The 14,444-nt window shown below is 50.3% G+C and overlaps 1 protein-coding gene across 2 annotated transcripts in view; it reads left to right on the top strand.

Annotated features, from left to right (window-relative positions):
* Dnaaf5 (dynein axonemal assembly factor 5) overlaps positions 1 to 10,252 on the top strand; it is a 34,783-nt gene extending 24,531 nt beyond the window's left edge. For both annotated transcript variants that reach the window (XM_048330688.1, XM_048330677.1), the window contains 6 exons: positions 295 to 463; positions 4,250 to 4,397; positions 6,749 to 6,899; positions 8,190 to 8,346; positions 8,711 to 8,902; positions 9,704 to 10,252. In XM_048330688.1, coding sequence (XP_048186645.1) covers positions 295 to 463; positions 4,250 to 4,397; positions 6,749 to 6,899; positions 8,190 to 8,346; positions 8,711 to 8,902; positions 9,704 to 9,843 — 957 coding nt within the window. In that variant the 3' untranslated portion in view covers positions 9,844 to 10,252. The remainder of the gene's footprint in view (positions 1 to 294; positions 464 to 4,249; positions 4,398 to 6,748; positions 6,900 to 8,189; positions 8,347 to 8,710; positions 8,903 to 9,703) is intronic.
* The last annotated feature ends 4,192 nt before the right edge of the window (positions 10,253 to 14,444 follow it).

The raw sequence follows: 14,444 nt of genomic DNA, 5'->3' as shown, positions 1-14,444 counted from the left end.
GTGTGAGTTGTCCCCCAGATCCTGCAGAACTCAGGAGCTGCAGGGGGCAGAGTTGTGGAGCAGAGGTGTTTATATGTTACCGTTGGCTGTGGTGCTAACACCTCACAGATGGAGCTCACCATGGGCCAGTTCTCCAGTCCACTCTCGGGCGGCTTCCATTTGTAGTGCTCCCCTCCTGGCTGTTTCCATTTAACCCAGTGATGCCTGGGGGTGTGGACCTGGAGGTGAGGCCACCTCTGGGGTTTCCATCCTGAAAACCTGGAATGGTCCTGACCTTGGGCTTGTGTCTTGCAGGCCCAGGAGACCTTGGATGCCCTGGCTGTGGTGGAGAATGTCCCCAGTAGCCAGGACCTGTACCGCAAGCACATGGGCACCCTCCTGGAGCAGCTGACTGCCTCTCAGGGCAACTGGACCATCCACTCCCCTGAGCTGCTGCAGTTTCTCGTCCTCCTTACGCGGTCAGGTGAGGACCCCTTAACCAGCCTCACCACATGTGGGTCAAGGTCCCATCCTAGCCAGGCCTGTGGAGGACCCACATTCTTAGGGATTAGAGATGCTGATGGTGCCATTGTCTATGGAGCAGCTCTTCATTCTGCCCACACACTCTTCAGTGAGCTGTGGGAATGAGGTAGCCCATGTTCTCCAGATGCAGTTTTTGTTTTGTTTTGTTTTGTTTTTTGCCAGTCCTTCTGCTTGGACTCAGAGCCTGAGCACTGTCCCTGGGTTTTTTTTTTGCTCAAGGCTAGCACTCTACCACTTGAGCCACAGCACCACTTCTGGCCTTTTCAATATATGTGGTGCTGGGTAATCGAACCCAGGGCTTCATGTATATGAGGCAAGCACTCTTGCCACTAGGCCATATTCCCAGCCCCCGATGCATTTTTGTCCATTCTCCTGGAGTCTTGAAAATTCAGGCACTTCTGGTGTGAGATGTTGCTTTACAATTCATGATAATGGTAATTTATACCTTTCCCAAGTGACTGTAGACCTGTCAGTGAACCTGCAGCCTCAGTGGGCATTTCTTTCTCCATCCCCCAACCCTCAGGGTTTCCCTACCTCCTGAGGTGTTTGCTGTACCCCAGATCTTGGCGACGGGCCCTTTCCTGTGTCATTTCTGGACAGTGTAGCAATGAGTCACCAGGTTGATAATCACTGGCATCTGCAGAACTGTGCAGAGCACCAGAGTCAGGGGAAGGGCTGTGTGCTGTGAGTCCTCATGCTGTCCTGTGGGCAGGAGCCATTGTCCCCAGCTGGAAAGACAGAGCACAGGAAGCAGAGATGGCCAGGTGGGGCCTCTGCCCCCTCCAGCCCCAGCCTGGGGAGGGCCTGACTTGTTTGTTTTCCATCTTCACTGACACAACAATCTCATGAATCAAAGAATTCTAATCTCCACAGATCTGAAAACCTGGAGACTCCATTTCCAAACAGCAATAAAGCCCAGACTTGAGTTTGTAGTGCCTGAGGCCATTTCCCTACAACTATGTCTGCTTGCAAGTTTTAAAGTATTTCCTGTGGTGCTGGTATAACTGATTGACAGCCAGCAAAACAAATGTATGTGGGTCCACATTTCCTATCGTACTTGAAAAGACAGGAGAGTTTATGGTAGAATGTTGCAACAAGATTGTTATCAACTATATACTCATATGTCCAGGGGTGTGTGTATATTTGTGTGTGCATGCACATGTGAATCCTGCCAGGAGCTACCACGTGGGTTTTTCAGCAGTGTCTTAGGGCTGTAGACCACTGCCCAGATTGTGCCTTATCTATTATTTAGAATCCTCTTTATTTTTCAAGTTTTCTAGAATGGAGCTTGGACTACCAAAATGAACAGAGAAACATATGGGGGGGGGGGGGCGGGTGTGTGTGTGTGTGTGTGTGTGCTTTTGTGCTCAAGGCTGGTGCTTTGCCACTTGAATCACAGCTCTTTTTGATAGTTAATTGGAGATAAGAGTCTCATGGACTTTTTCTTATTTGGGAGTATGTTTGACACAGACTTTAAGTATTAAAAAAAAAAAAAGTCATTGATTTAGTCTCAGCTTGTGAAATGTAGTCGGTAAAGTGCCCACATTAAGACTACTGTGAGGAAGCCAGCAGACAGCTTTTTCACTCCATAAATAAAGCACTTTGTCTCCATGCAGAGCTCAGGCAGTAGATTGCCTGGTTGGCAAGTGAAAACCCTGAGCTCAAACCTCAATACTGGCCCCCCCCCCCCCCCCGCCAAAAAAAAAAAAACAACTCCATTCTAGAGAGTTTGCTATCCGGATGTTCTCTCTGCTCTCGTCCAGGCATGTCCAGGCCTCTGTTGGTTCCGTGTTGATCATCTGAACATACCCCTGGGGCTCACCTGTTGGGGGAGGGGGTCCCACTTGTCAGTATACAGCAGTTCATTTTGCATCCCTTTATCTTCCTAGCGGCTGTTCGCTCCCTTCTGGGTCTGAAGCAGGGTGTCACCCTCCCCAACACTCTACCTGGTCCACAACTTTCAAATCTGGAAGCCTGGGAGACTGCTGGGACATGGAGCTAGCTCCCTGCCAGCCTCTGCTCACTTGAGAGGCTGTGCAGGTAACAGAGTCACCTGAAAGATCCAAGCAAATCCCCTGTCCTCTGTAAGGAGACACTAGGTGTTAGAAATGGCTTGGAATGTTGGGGTATCCCGTAGGAATAAGGACTCCAGTTTGATAGGATAGGCAACATTTAATTCTGCAGAAGGGTACACCATCAACCAAAAATTTGGCAAGCAAGCACACACTTCAGGCAGGCTGCTTCCTCTATTTATTGCTAATGCAGTAGTCCCTACCCCTCTGCTTGGATTGGCCTGGCTCAGGTTCACAGCTACTAATGATTGGTTAATTTGGTAGGATGCATTTACATAAAGTGGCCATTAAAAGACTTTGAGAGCTGAGTGTTGGAGGCTCATACCTGTAATCCTAGCCATTCAGGAGGCTGGGGTCTGAGGATCATGGTTCAAAGCCAGCCTGGGCAGGAAAGTCTGTGAGGCTCTTACCTCCAATTAACCACCAGAAAACTAGATGTAGAGCTGCACCTCCAAGTGGTAGAGCGCTAGCTAGTCTTGAGCAAAATGCTTAGAGGAAATGTTCCAGCCCAGAAATCAAGCCCCTGACTAGCTAGCATTATAGGCATGAGCCAGTGGCACCTGTTTTTATTAGTAGTAGTAGTAGTAGTAGTAGTAGTAGTAGTATTTGGGGGAGGGTACTGGGGCTTGAACTCAGAGCCCTATGGTTGCTAGGTTGACACCCTATCACTTGAGCCTTACCTCCAGGCTGACAATGTACATATTTTGAATGAATGATTTTGGTTGATCTTTAAGGTACTGCTTGACTTTCACTTTTTAAACATTTGGAAAAGTAGCTGGGTATGGTGTGGTGCATGCCTGTAATACCCCAGCATTGAGGAGGCAAAGACAGGAGGGGATTAAAACTTCCAGGCTAGCCTGGGCTGCAGCAGAGCAAAACTGTCTAAAACAAATTCTGATCGATGTACATTGTATACATGTATGGGCATGTCAAAATGACATCCCTTCTTAGCTAATTCTAATTTTCAAAAACTTTAAAAGAGGGCTGGGAATGTGGCTTAGTGGTAGAGTGCTTGCCTAGCATGCACGAAGCCCTGGGATTGATTCTTCAGTACCGCATACACAGAAAAAGCCAGAAGTAGTGCTGTGGCTCAAGTAGTAGAGTGCTAGCCTTGAGCAAAAAGAAGCTCAGAGATAGTGTCCAAGCCCTGAATTCAAGACCCAGGACTGGCAAAAAAAAGAATCTAGAAAAGTAGAAAAGAAATAGAAATTTAAACTATTGAATAAAAGGAGAGATACTGGGGATTCAAGTTTTTTTTTTGTTTTGTTTTTAAAAATATTAAAACTATTTAATTTATTTTTGCCAGTCCTGGGGCTTATACTCAGGGCCTGGGCTCTGTACCTGGCTTCTTTTTTGCTCAAGGCTAGCACTCTACCACTTGAGAGCCACAGCTCCACTTCTGGCTTTTTCCATTTGTGTGGTGCTGAGGAATCAAACCAAGGGCTTCATGAATGCTAGGCAAACACTCTACCACTAAGCCACATCCCCAGCCAGGATTCAGTTTTTTGTTCCGTCCTTTTGATAATAACCTCAGGGATCAGGAGGCTGGTGTGACAGGACAGTCCCACTGCAGAGCCCCTTCCTAAGCACATGTACCCGAGTCGTCCTGCTCTGGGTACGGTGGTCCCTCTGCAGACCTGACCCTCTATTTCTAGGCCCAGCCATTGGAGAAAACCTACAGCACGTGATCCCCACCCTCAGGACCTGCCTCCAGCCCACCGCAGACCCACACATGCGCCTGAAGCTCTTTTCAGTCTTGTCCATGGTGCTGCTGAAGCCAGATGACACCGTCAACTCCCAGGGGTAGGTCAGTCCTCGGGGCTGGGTAGAGCTGGCAGGTGCCAGGCTAGATCCCACCTTCTGCACAGCAGTGCTGACCACCACCCACCCCCTTCCATGTGGAACACACCCCACCTCCCTGTAGTGTCAGGCCCCACACCATCCACACCACAGGCAGACCCCAGTGCCCTTCATGTGTGGACAGGACCTTCCTCCCTACCCACCCCCTTTCTGGGTAACAGCAAGACCGGGAAGGTGAGCGCTTTTCAGGGAGACTCCAAACGGTAAATCAAAGTCACTTTAGTAGGGTCATTAAAATTCCACCAAGTGAGTTTTAGGGCACATTAACTATTAATGGCTTATCTACTGCGTGTTCTCAGTTTTAAAAGCCTTTTGGCTCTTCAGACCTGACAATGAACTGAGGGAATTACATTGGTAGTGAAAGCTAGGCAGGTTTCTGGAAGCTAAAGGAACTTGTAGCGGCATTAATGCACTCAGGGCTTCTATTGTTATGGCTTTGAAAGGAAAGAACTGACAGGGAGCATGGAAAAGGAGCCGCCTCTGGAGGCCAGCAGTTTCCTGGAGTGGTCTGTGAGCTGTGGCAGGGTTAGAGAGTACAGAAGAATCCAGGGCTCCTGGAAGCATGAGCCTAGCCCTTAGGCTACTGCTTTTCTTTGTTAAAGTCTACACACCATCCAGTGGCACTGTGTCCCAGCCTGCTTGAAGACACCAGGTGTGGCTGGCCCTGCAGGCCTGGGTCTCCTGGTTGGGAACCTAGGTGGCTTGGCTGTCAGCTCCAGGACCCCCTGCTCCCACTTCCCTTCCCAGGAGCAAAGCCGTAGAAGCATGTGTGAAGAACAGCTGTAACGTTTCTTTAGGAGCTAACTCAGCTGTTCAGGCTTTCTTTGTGCGCTTGTGTGCTTGCCCACCCGTGCATGTGCATGCCAGTATCGAGGCTTGAACTCAGGGCCTGAGCCCTATCCCTAGCTCTTATGATCAAACCTAGCACTTTACCATAGCTTTTTTGAGCCACAGCTCCACTTCCAGCTTTTAGTGGTTAATTGGAGATGAGAGTCTCGGACTTCCCTGCCCAGGCTGGTTTTAAACCATGATCCTCAGATCTCAGCCTCCTGAGTAGCTAGGATTCCATGCCTGAGCTGCCATGCCTGGCTCAGACTTTTCCTTTTTACTGCACCCTCCAGCTGGGCCCCATGCTGTTTCCTGCCTGCTCCTCCTGTGTGGGACTCTTAGGGCTTAGGAGGCACCATGAGGGAGTATTAATTCCAGTGTTGTTAGTACCCTGGGGCAGCCACTCACCTGAGGAGATGTTGCCCAGGGAAGTGTGGCTACATGGCCTTCTGTACTGCACACCCCACTGTGTGTCTGGTGCAGGTGCATGGCAACCACTTTCTTAGGCTCAGCCAGTCCTGCCAACAGCTGACCCTACCAACATCGTAGTGGCGTTTGGGTCAGATTTGCAAAGACTACTCCTAAAGACTTCTGTTGAAGGAAATGGCTTTAGAAGTAGGCTGTTCTAGTCAGTGATCTGAGAGAAATAATTAGCAAGTTTATAGGAGGAAAGGTTTTAGAAAATAACATCATTTACTAGAATCATAAGGTACCTAATTGACCCTGCAGGGTGAGGGCCAGTGCTGGCTGCTTCCCGCCTGCGTCCCCTCACTCTGCAGGCAATGACTGAACGCTGCAATCTGGAGGTGGCGAGGACAACCCTGCTCAGCACTTAGCTCTCTTGCTCTCTCCTGTTGAGGCCTCTGAGGTGCCCACAGGGAGGAACAGACCACGACTGGGCCAGATGTGGAGGGTCTAGGGCAAGTCCCTGTCTGTCCTCCCACCAGCAGGGCCTGCTGTGCTCCCTGTACACAGAGAATCTTGTCTTAGTAGCATCTCTGTGGCACTGGGGTTTGAGCCCAGAGCCTCACATGGCCTAACATGTGCCCTGCCACTTAAGCCATGCCCTTTGTGCTTTTCAAGATTGTTTCACACTTTCATCTAGGCAGGCCAGTGTTCTACCTGTTCCTCTTGTGCAACTGTAATTACAAGTGTGAGCCATTGCACCTAAATTTTTGGTAGGATGGGGTCTTGTTAGCCTTTTGCCCAATTTGCGCTCAAGCCACAATCCTCCTTATCTAGGCATCCCAAGTGGCTTGGATTACAGGCTGAACCACCATACCCTACACAGCCCTCTCACTTTCATGGTACAGACGAAAGGTTCTGATGGACAGTGAAAAACTATGCAAGTGTCGCCTCCCTCAGAACTCACTCCAGTCTTCTTCCAGCCCATCTCCTTGTGCAAGTCTGCCCACTCTTCTCACCTGCCCCATGTCCTTCTCACCTGCCCTGTGCCCTGGCTCTAGGCAGTTCCACGACCACCTCGAGACTGTGCTGAAAGATATCTTGGTCCCCAATCTGCAGTGGCAAGCGGGGAGGACAGCTGCAGCCATCCGCACGGCCACTGTGTCCTGCCTGTGGGCGCTCGTCAGCAGCAGCTTCCTGACAGCCAAGCAGGTAGAGACAGCCCTGGCCCACCCTGGGTGTCATCTGCTCACACCTGCACGGGTAGCCACATGGGGAGAGAACTGAGGCACTACCCCACAGCCTGTGGGGTAGACAGGGCCTGATGGCCCCTCTATGATCTCAGGTTTGGCCCTGAGATGACTGGGGGGTCTGGAGAGTATCTAGCAGGACTCAGTCCCTGGGTCTAAAGTACATGTGCTCTTTTTCTGCACTGCTGGTGGTAATGGGTCCTGTAGCACAGGTTGCTGGAAGGCAGACCTTGGTTCTTCTATTCTGCCTCCTCAATGTACCTTACCAATACCTGAGAGTCGGTATCCTCCCCCCCACCCCGCCCCCCCACATACACATCAGTTCCTCTACCAGGCACCTGCAGGGTGTGAGCGCCCCCTGCTGGCAGCAGATGGCTATTACTCCACTTGAAACAAATGCTCCAGGACATGTACCGTGTGCTGGTAGGTAGGGTTTGAGCCTTGCTTGCTAAAGATCTGGGGAAGGAGGATGGACGAGGAGAAGAGAAAGATAGAGACAGAGAGACAGAATATTTGTATGTGTATGTTTGTGGTGTTTGGATGTAATTCAGGGCCTCAGATAATGTGCCACTGAGCCACATCCCCAACCTAAATATTTTTTGAGTTGGCAGGGCAAAAGTTGTTCAAATTACTAGTTAAAAAAGAAAATTCAGCCGGGCACCAGTGGCTCATACCTGCAATCCTAGCTACTGAGAAGGCTGAGAGCTGAGATCACGGGCCAAAGCTAACCTGTGCAGGAAAGTCTGTGAGACTCTTGTCTCCAATTAACTACCAAAAAGGCTGGAAGGGGTGCTGTGGCTCAAGTGATAGAGCACTAGCATTCTCTCTCTCTCTCTCTCTCTCTCTCTCTCTCTCTCTCTCTCTCTCTCTCTCTCTCACACACACACACACACACACACACACATCAGGATTCAAGTCTTTTTTGGATTTGCAGGCTAGAGTGTGCTGTTTACCTTTTTTTCCCCTTCTTTCTACTGTTGCATTAGTTATAGGGCCTTGCAATTGCCAGGAGACCACTCCACCCTTTAAGCCACACACACACCGCCAAACCTTTTTTTTACATAGTTTTGAGGCTGGGTGTAGTGTTTTTCCCCAGGGCCAGTCTGGACTGTGATCCTTTTAGTGCATCCCATTTAGCTGGGATGACAAGCGTGAACCACCATGCCCTGCTGGTTGGTTGAGATGAGATCATGGCCCATATGGCCAGTGTGGACCCAACCATGACAATCTCATACAGGCTTGCTGATTGCAGGTGCAGGAGGCACAGGAGACTCTGATGGCACATGTGCTGGGTACGCTGGAAGAAGACTCCATGATGACCCGGCTGACGTCCTGCCGCATCATTAATGCCTTTCTAAAGACCTCAGGGGCTGCGATGGATCCAGATAAATCCCTCAAGGTCTATCCTGGTAGGACACTTGCTTGTGACAGCAGGTGTTTATGTTAGTTTCTGACACTGGCCTCTTTTATAGCAAAAAAAGAAAAAGGAAGTGTGTGTGTGCGTGCACGCGCAAGTGTGCATATGCATGTGCATACATCAGTCCTGAACTTAAACTCAGGGTTTGGATGCTGTCCCTGAGCTTCTTTTCAAGGCTAGCACTCTACCACTTGAGCCAGAGCTCTACTTGGGGATGGCAGGCTTGCTGAGCCCTTCGTGCACCCTGTGGCCCCAGGGTGGGACCTCCCCTGTGTGTGGGCTCAGTCCCACTAGTGGGTGCTTACGTGTGAGATGCTTGCCCTACATCTTATGCGAGGCCCGGCCTCACCTTCTAGAGCTCCTGAAGTGCCTGGATGATGTCTCCAATGACGTGAGGATGGCAGCTGCCTCTGCCTTGCTCACCTGGCTGAAGTGTGTGCAGAGCTCCGAAGGGAAGGCCTACTATCAAAGCAACATCCAGTACCTCTACCGGGAGCTGCTAGTGTACCTGGATGACCCCGAGAGTACCATCCAGGACGCGGTTCTAGGTGAGTCTCGTGATGCCTGCTCAAGCGCGATAGCCTGGGAGCTTTCCTGAGGAGCGTCTGCCTCGGGTTCCTCTGCTGAATTTCACTGTAGCAGAAATTAAAGTGAAATTTCTGGGGGTGGGGTGGTAACAATGCTGGGACTTGAACTCGGGGCCTCATGTTTGCTAGGCAAGCATTCTGCCACTTGAGCTTTGCCTCTAAGCCCTTTTTTCTTCAGTTTGTTTTTCAGTTTGGTTCTCATGTCATGCCCAGGGCTGACCTCAGACCTCCATCCTTGTCCCTGTACCTCCCAGGTAGATGGGATGGCAGGTGTGCGGTACCACATGCAGTTTAGTGATTGAGGTGGGCATCTTGCTAAGCTTTTGCCTCTCTGGTTTCAAACTGCAGTCTTCCTGATTGATTTCTGCTCCCCAAGTGCTGAGATGACAGGTGTGAGCCACTGCACTTGGCTTAAAGATACCTATTCATCTGAGTTAGCGTAGCATGGCAGGACCTGAGCTGGAGGGGAGGACGCCAAGGATGATGGGACGGCCAGAGACGATCACTAGAGGTGGAGAGGTGAAGGCGCCTGCCCGGGCGGATCATCGATGGTACTTCCTTGGCTCTGACTCTGCTGGAGGAGTGTGATGTGGTTCCCCCGTGCCCTTAAGCAAATAATCTACAGTAAAACCCATTCCCAGACAGCTCTTCAAATGCCCCATCCTGGGCCCTGAGGACCCCGTGAGGACTTCTCCCTATGAGGCCAGCTGTTCACAGGGCTGCTGTCAGCTCCTGCCACTTCCAGGCTTTCCTGTTTTGCAGAGGTCCTCAAAGAGGGCAGCGTCTTGTTCCCGGAGCTCCTGGTACGGGAGACAGAGGCCGTGGTCCACAAGCACCGCTCGGCAGCCTACTGTGAGCAACTCCTACAGCATGTGCAGGCCACAGCTAGGGTGACCCCGTGACTACACTCTGGATGCCCTGGCCATCCGTGGGGGGGCCTGTCAACCCTGCCTCATCTCAGCTGGGTTCCTTGCAGACGGCACCCATAGGCTGTGGCGGATGCTAGCGGGGTAAATGTCTGCGCCTTGCTGCCACCCACCCGGATGGTAAAATGTTTCCCAGCTCAGAAAAGCAGAGCTGGGCACACGGGCACCATCATAGAGGCCCATGCCTCGCCCCGTGCCGGCAATGGCAGATGCCGGACCCTACTCCCTTCCACACCCAAGTGCCTGAGACACCCTCCAAGTGGAGTGTGAGTGACACCGCGAGCTGCCGTTCATGCCATCACCACTGGAAAGGCTGCATTCCCAGCAGATACTACCCTGTGTTTTTTGGTCTTTGCAGAATTAAAATATTTATTTAGTTACTTGATACAGACTTCACTCATGAATGGACATGGTGGGAATTAGCTTCACAGTGTCCACCCCTGGGACGCCAGGCTGTGCTCCCTGCATCCTGCCAGCCCTGCCCACTGCAGTGTCCTCAGGACACCAGGTGGCAGGAGTCCCACATCACACAAGCTGGCCCTAGGGGGCTGGCAGGGTCACCCCGAACATCCTAGGGGGAAGGCTACAGTTGGGTAGAACTGCAGCCCCTGCTCTCTGAAGCCCCCTTCCTTTGCCTGTGTCCAATGCCCAAAGCATTGCATTAGTGCCCTTCCCACCAGGTGCCCGTGTTCCATCTCTGTGAAGGACTGGAAGACCCACCCTGCTGCCATGACACAGCCAGCAGCACCACCACCACCAAGAAACCTATGTAGATAGTAGGCAATGTAGATAGTAGGTCCTTTGCCTTCATCCAAGGGCAGTCAGCACCCCCAGTGGCTTTGCCCCTGCCCTGTACCCAACTGTCCTGTTGGCTGAGAAGATAACACGCTGAGGGACACACAGGCATTGGTTTGGCTGTCTGGCCAGGTGAAGGGGGAAACCTGGGAAAAGGGACCAGCAGGGCTGTCCGGTTTCTTCATGTTCTGGCCTAGTCTGGCGCTGTGTGCTAGGGAGAACCTCACTTAGCCTGCTCAGGGTCAGTCCGCACACAGGATCTCTGCAGGTTTTTTGGAATTCGCTGAAATCTACTCAGGTCATCAGCAAATGATGGAGCCTCTGTGCTAGGCTCCAGGTGTCAGAGTTCCTAAAGCCCACCTGAGTGGTGGCGCCAGACTATCTTTAGCATTCAGATGTGTGAGTTGTAATGGCTTTCCCATCACCCACACACCATTCATCATCAGCCCTTCCCCTGTCGCCAGCCCCAGGCACCCACTTTCTATCTCAGTGTCACTCCCCAAATCTGCCTTGTCCAGCTGGAGGGTGGCGCGCGTGGCCTCCCACGTCCAACCCCTTACTTAGCACAGAGCCTATTCGTTGGCCCAGCCTCAGCAGTCTCTGTACACAGCTCTGTGAATCATACACTCTGCCATGTACTTACCTCTGTAGCCATTCACCTGTTAATTTGTTGCTGGAACTGAGTTTGTACTCAGAACCTGACATGTGCTAGGCCAGGTTTGTTGGTGTGTGCTTATGATCCTAGTTCCAAAAACTAAAGTCCAGGGCGTGGCTAAGTGAAAGAGTACCCTCCTGTAAGGTTGAGGCCCTGGGTCCAAATTCTAGTGCTAAAAAGAAAATAAATAGGGCTGGGAATGTGGCTTGGTGACAGAGTGCTCACCTAGTATGCTTGAAGCCCTGGGTTCGATTCCTCAGCGCCACATAAACAGAAAAGGCTGGAAGTGGTGCTGTGGCTCAAGTGGTAGAGTGCTAGCCTTGAGCAAAAAGAAGTCAGAGACAGTGCTCAGGTCCTGAGTCCAAGCCCCAGAACTGGCAAAAAGAAAAAGGTAAATAGCCAGGTACTGGTGGCTCATGCATATAGTCCTAGCTACTCAGGAGGCTAAGATCTGAGGATCCCAGTTGGAAACCAGAAAAGTATGTGGGACTCTTAATCTCCAATTAACCACAAAAAAGCTGGAGGTAGAGATGAGGCTCAAGTGGTAGGGTGCCATCTTGATTGAAAGAGTATGAGATCCTCAGCTCAAGCTAAGTCGAGAAGGGAGTTGAGAACCGCGGCTGAGGGATATGAGATTGGCATCTTCATACACCGTATGCTTCCTATGCACTGGCCCTCCCTGGAATCTGGATGCCCTTCACTGGGGGCATGGCGACTCCCAGGCCTAGGGGAACTGCGTAATATGACAGTGACTCCTGGGCCTCTCTCCAGGGGCCCACCAAGAACAAAGCAGCGTGTGAGTCACAGCACTCCTGGCTGAGCTCGTCCAGCTGTCCCCCATTGTGCATTTGCTGCCACCAACTTGCAGCCTGGAGCAGCTGCCCTTCCTTCATAGGGACAGGTGAAGGTCATGTCAGGAGACCACATTCCAGAACAGCCTGCCACACTAGGATATTATGTCCATTACCACTCAGCTTGCTGTGGGCTTTTGCTCTAGTTCGAAATTGTGAGCCTGGTATTGGTGGCTCATGCCTATAATCCTAGCTACTCAAAGGGCTGACATCTGAGGATCACGGTTCGAAGCCAGCCTAGGCAGGAAAGTCTGTGACTCCCATCTCCAGTTAACTACAGAAAGCCTAAGTGGATCTCTGGCATGAGTGGTAGAGTGCTAGCCTTAAGCACAAAAGCTCAGGGACAGTGTCCAGGCCCAGAGTTCAAAACCCAGGAACAGGGTTAAAAAAAAAAAAAAAAAAAGGCTCCAAGCAGGTATGTGGCAAGATGTTTGGACTAATCGTGGCATGAAGGATCATGTTTGCATCTGTCACAGTATAGCCCTTCCTGTAAAGGAAACATTTGTGCCAGTCACAGCGCAGCCCCTTGGGCACATGAAGTACTGCATTTGCCTCAGTTCACAGGCCTTCTACGTTATAAGGAAGTGCCATCCCCCTCTGGCCTGGCTGGAAATGGCTACAGAGTGAGGGAGGTAATCTAGAGCTCATGTACGCTTTGCCGCTATGCTTAGAGCAATGTTCCAGGGCTCATGCTGGTCTTCTGAACTAGTCAGAGCTGGAACACATCTCCAGCCCTTCAGCTGGCATGTTCTCAAAAGCCAGAGTGAGCTGCCACCAGTGCCTGGCTAAAAATACTCAATTAATTAGTCTCTTACTTTTGACCATACTGGGGTTTAAGTAGTAGGCTCCACTACTTGAGCCATGCCTCCAGCCCTTTAACACTTTCTCAAATAGGTTATTTTCCAGATTACTTATTGATTTTTGCCCAGGGCCATCCTTGAAGCCAAATCCTCTTGCGTAGCAGGGATTACAAACTCTTACACCACACCCAGCTTGTTGGTTGAAATGGGAATTGGATAATGTTTGCCTAGGCTGGCTGGGAATCCCAATTTTTCCAATTTCCAACACCCAGGTAACTAGTGAGTAACAGGAATGATGCTCTACTTCTGACCTAAGTACCTTTAATTTTAATGTCTCATAACTAGATAATAAATTCTTCAACCCAAAATTTTCCCTTGGAATTTTGAAGACAGCTGTATTATATTGCTTTGGGAAGCTTAATAGTTGTAGTTTTGTAGGCATCTCTGTGCTTTCACTCTTTTCTTTGAAGCTTGAACTCTGAGCCTAAAGCCCTTGTGACTTGTTCACTCATATATGATGCTCTGCCACTTGAGCCACACCTCCACCCCAGATATTTTTCTTTTTTCTTTTTTGCCAGTCCTGGGGCCTGGGCACTATCCCTGGGCTTCTTTTGCTCAAGGCTAGCGCTCTACCACTATGTCACATTCTCAGCCAATCCCAGCTTTTTGTGGGTTAATTGGAGATAGAGTCTCTTTAAAATTTTCCTGTCTAGGCTGGCTTTGAGCCACCATCCTCAGAACTCAGTCCTCTTGAGTAGCTAGGATTATAAGTGTGAGCCGCCAGTGCTGGGCACAATCATTTCTTTTTTCTTTTTTTGCCAGTCCTGGGGCTTGGACTGAGGGCCTGAGCACTGTCCTTGGCTTCTTTTGCTCAAGGCTAGCACTCTACCACTTGAGTCACAGTGCCACTTCTGGCCTTTTCTATATATGTGGTGCTGAGGAATCCAACCCAGGGCTTCATGTATATGCGGCAAGGACTCTTGCCACTAGGCCATATTCCCAGCCCCACAATCATTTCTTTATTCTAGAAACTGAAATTTCTCAAGAGTGAGTCTGGCCAGGCTCTGCCCTTACATCCGAAAAGTTGGTTCTGTTTTGGTTCTTCAGGGTTTCCTCTCTGTTTCTCTGTTCTCTTTGTGGAGTTTCTTCATATCTAATCTTGAAATTCTGCACTGATCTTTTATCAACTCTTATCTTTACTTCCTCCTTTTCTGTTCACTTTTTTTTTAGGGGAAATATTTTTTCTTTTCCACCCCAACAGTCAACTTTTTATTACTTTTTAATTTTTTAATGGTATTTGGGATGGGACCCAGGATCTTGAATAGGTGCTTTGCCACTTAAACCACATTTCCAGTCCTTTACTTTTTTTGCCTCAGACCAAGGTTATCCTATCTGGGCTTTGTTTTGTTTTGTTTTTGCCAGTCCTGAGGCTTGAACTCAGGGCCTGAGCACTGTCCATGAGCTTCTTGTTCAAGG

Source organism: Perognathus longimembris, chromosome 1 (genome assembly GCF_023159225.1).
Source record: "Perognathus longimembris pacificus isolate PPM17 chromosome 1, ASM2315922v1, whole genome shotgun sequence".
Taxonomy (NCBI): Eukaryota; Metazoa; Chordata; class Mammalia; order Rodentia; family Heteromyidae; genus Perognathus; species Perognathus longimembris.
The sequence above is the reverse complement of the archived record's forward strand: the minus strand, read 5'-3'. Positions and strand labels throughout refer to the sequence as shown.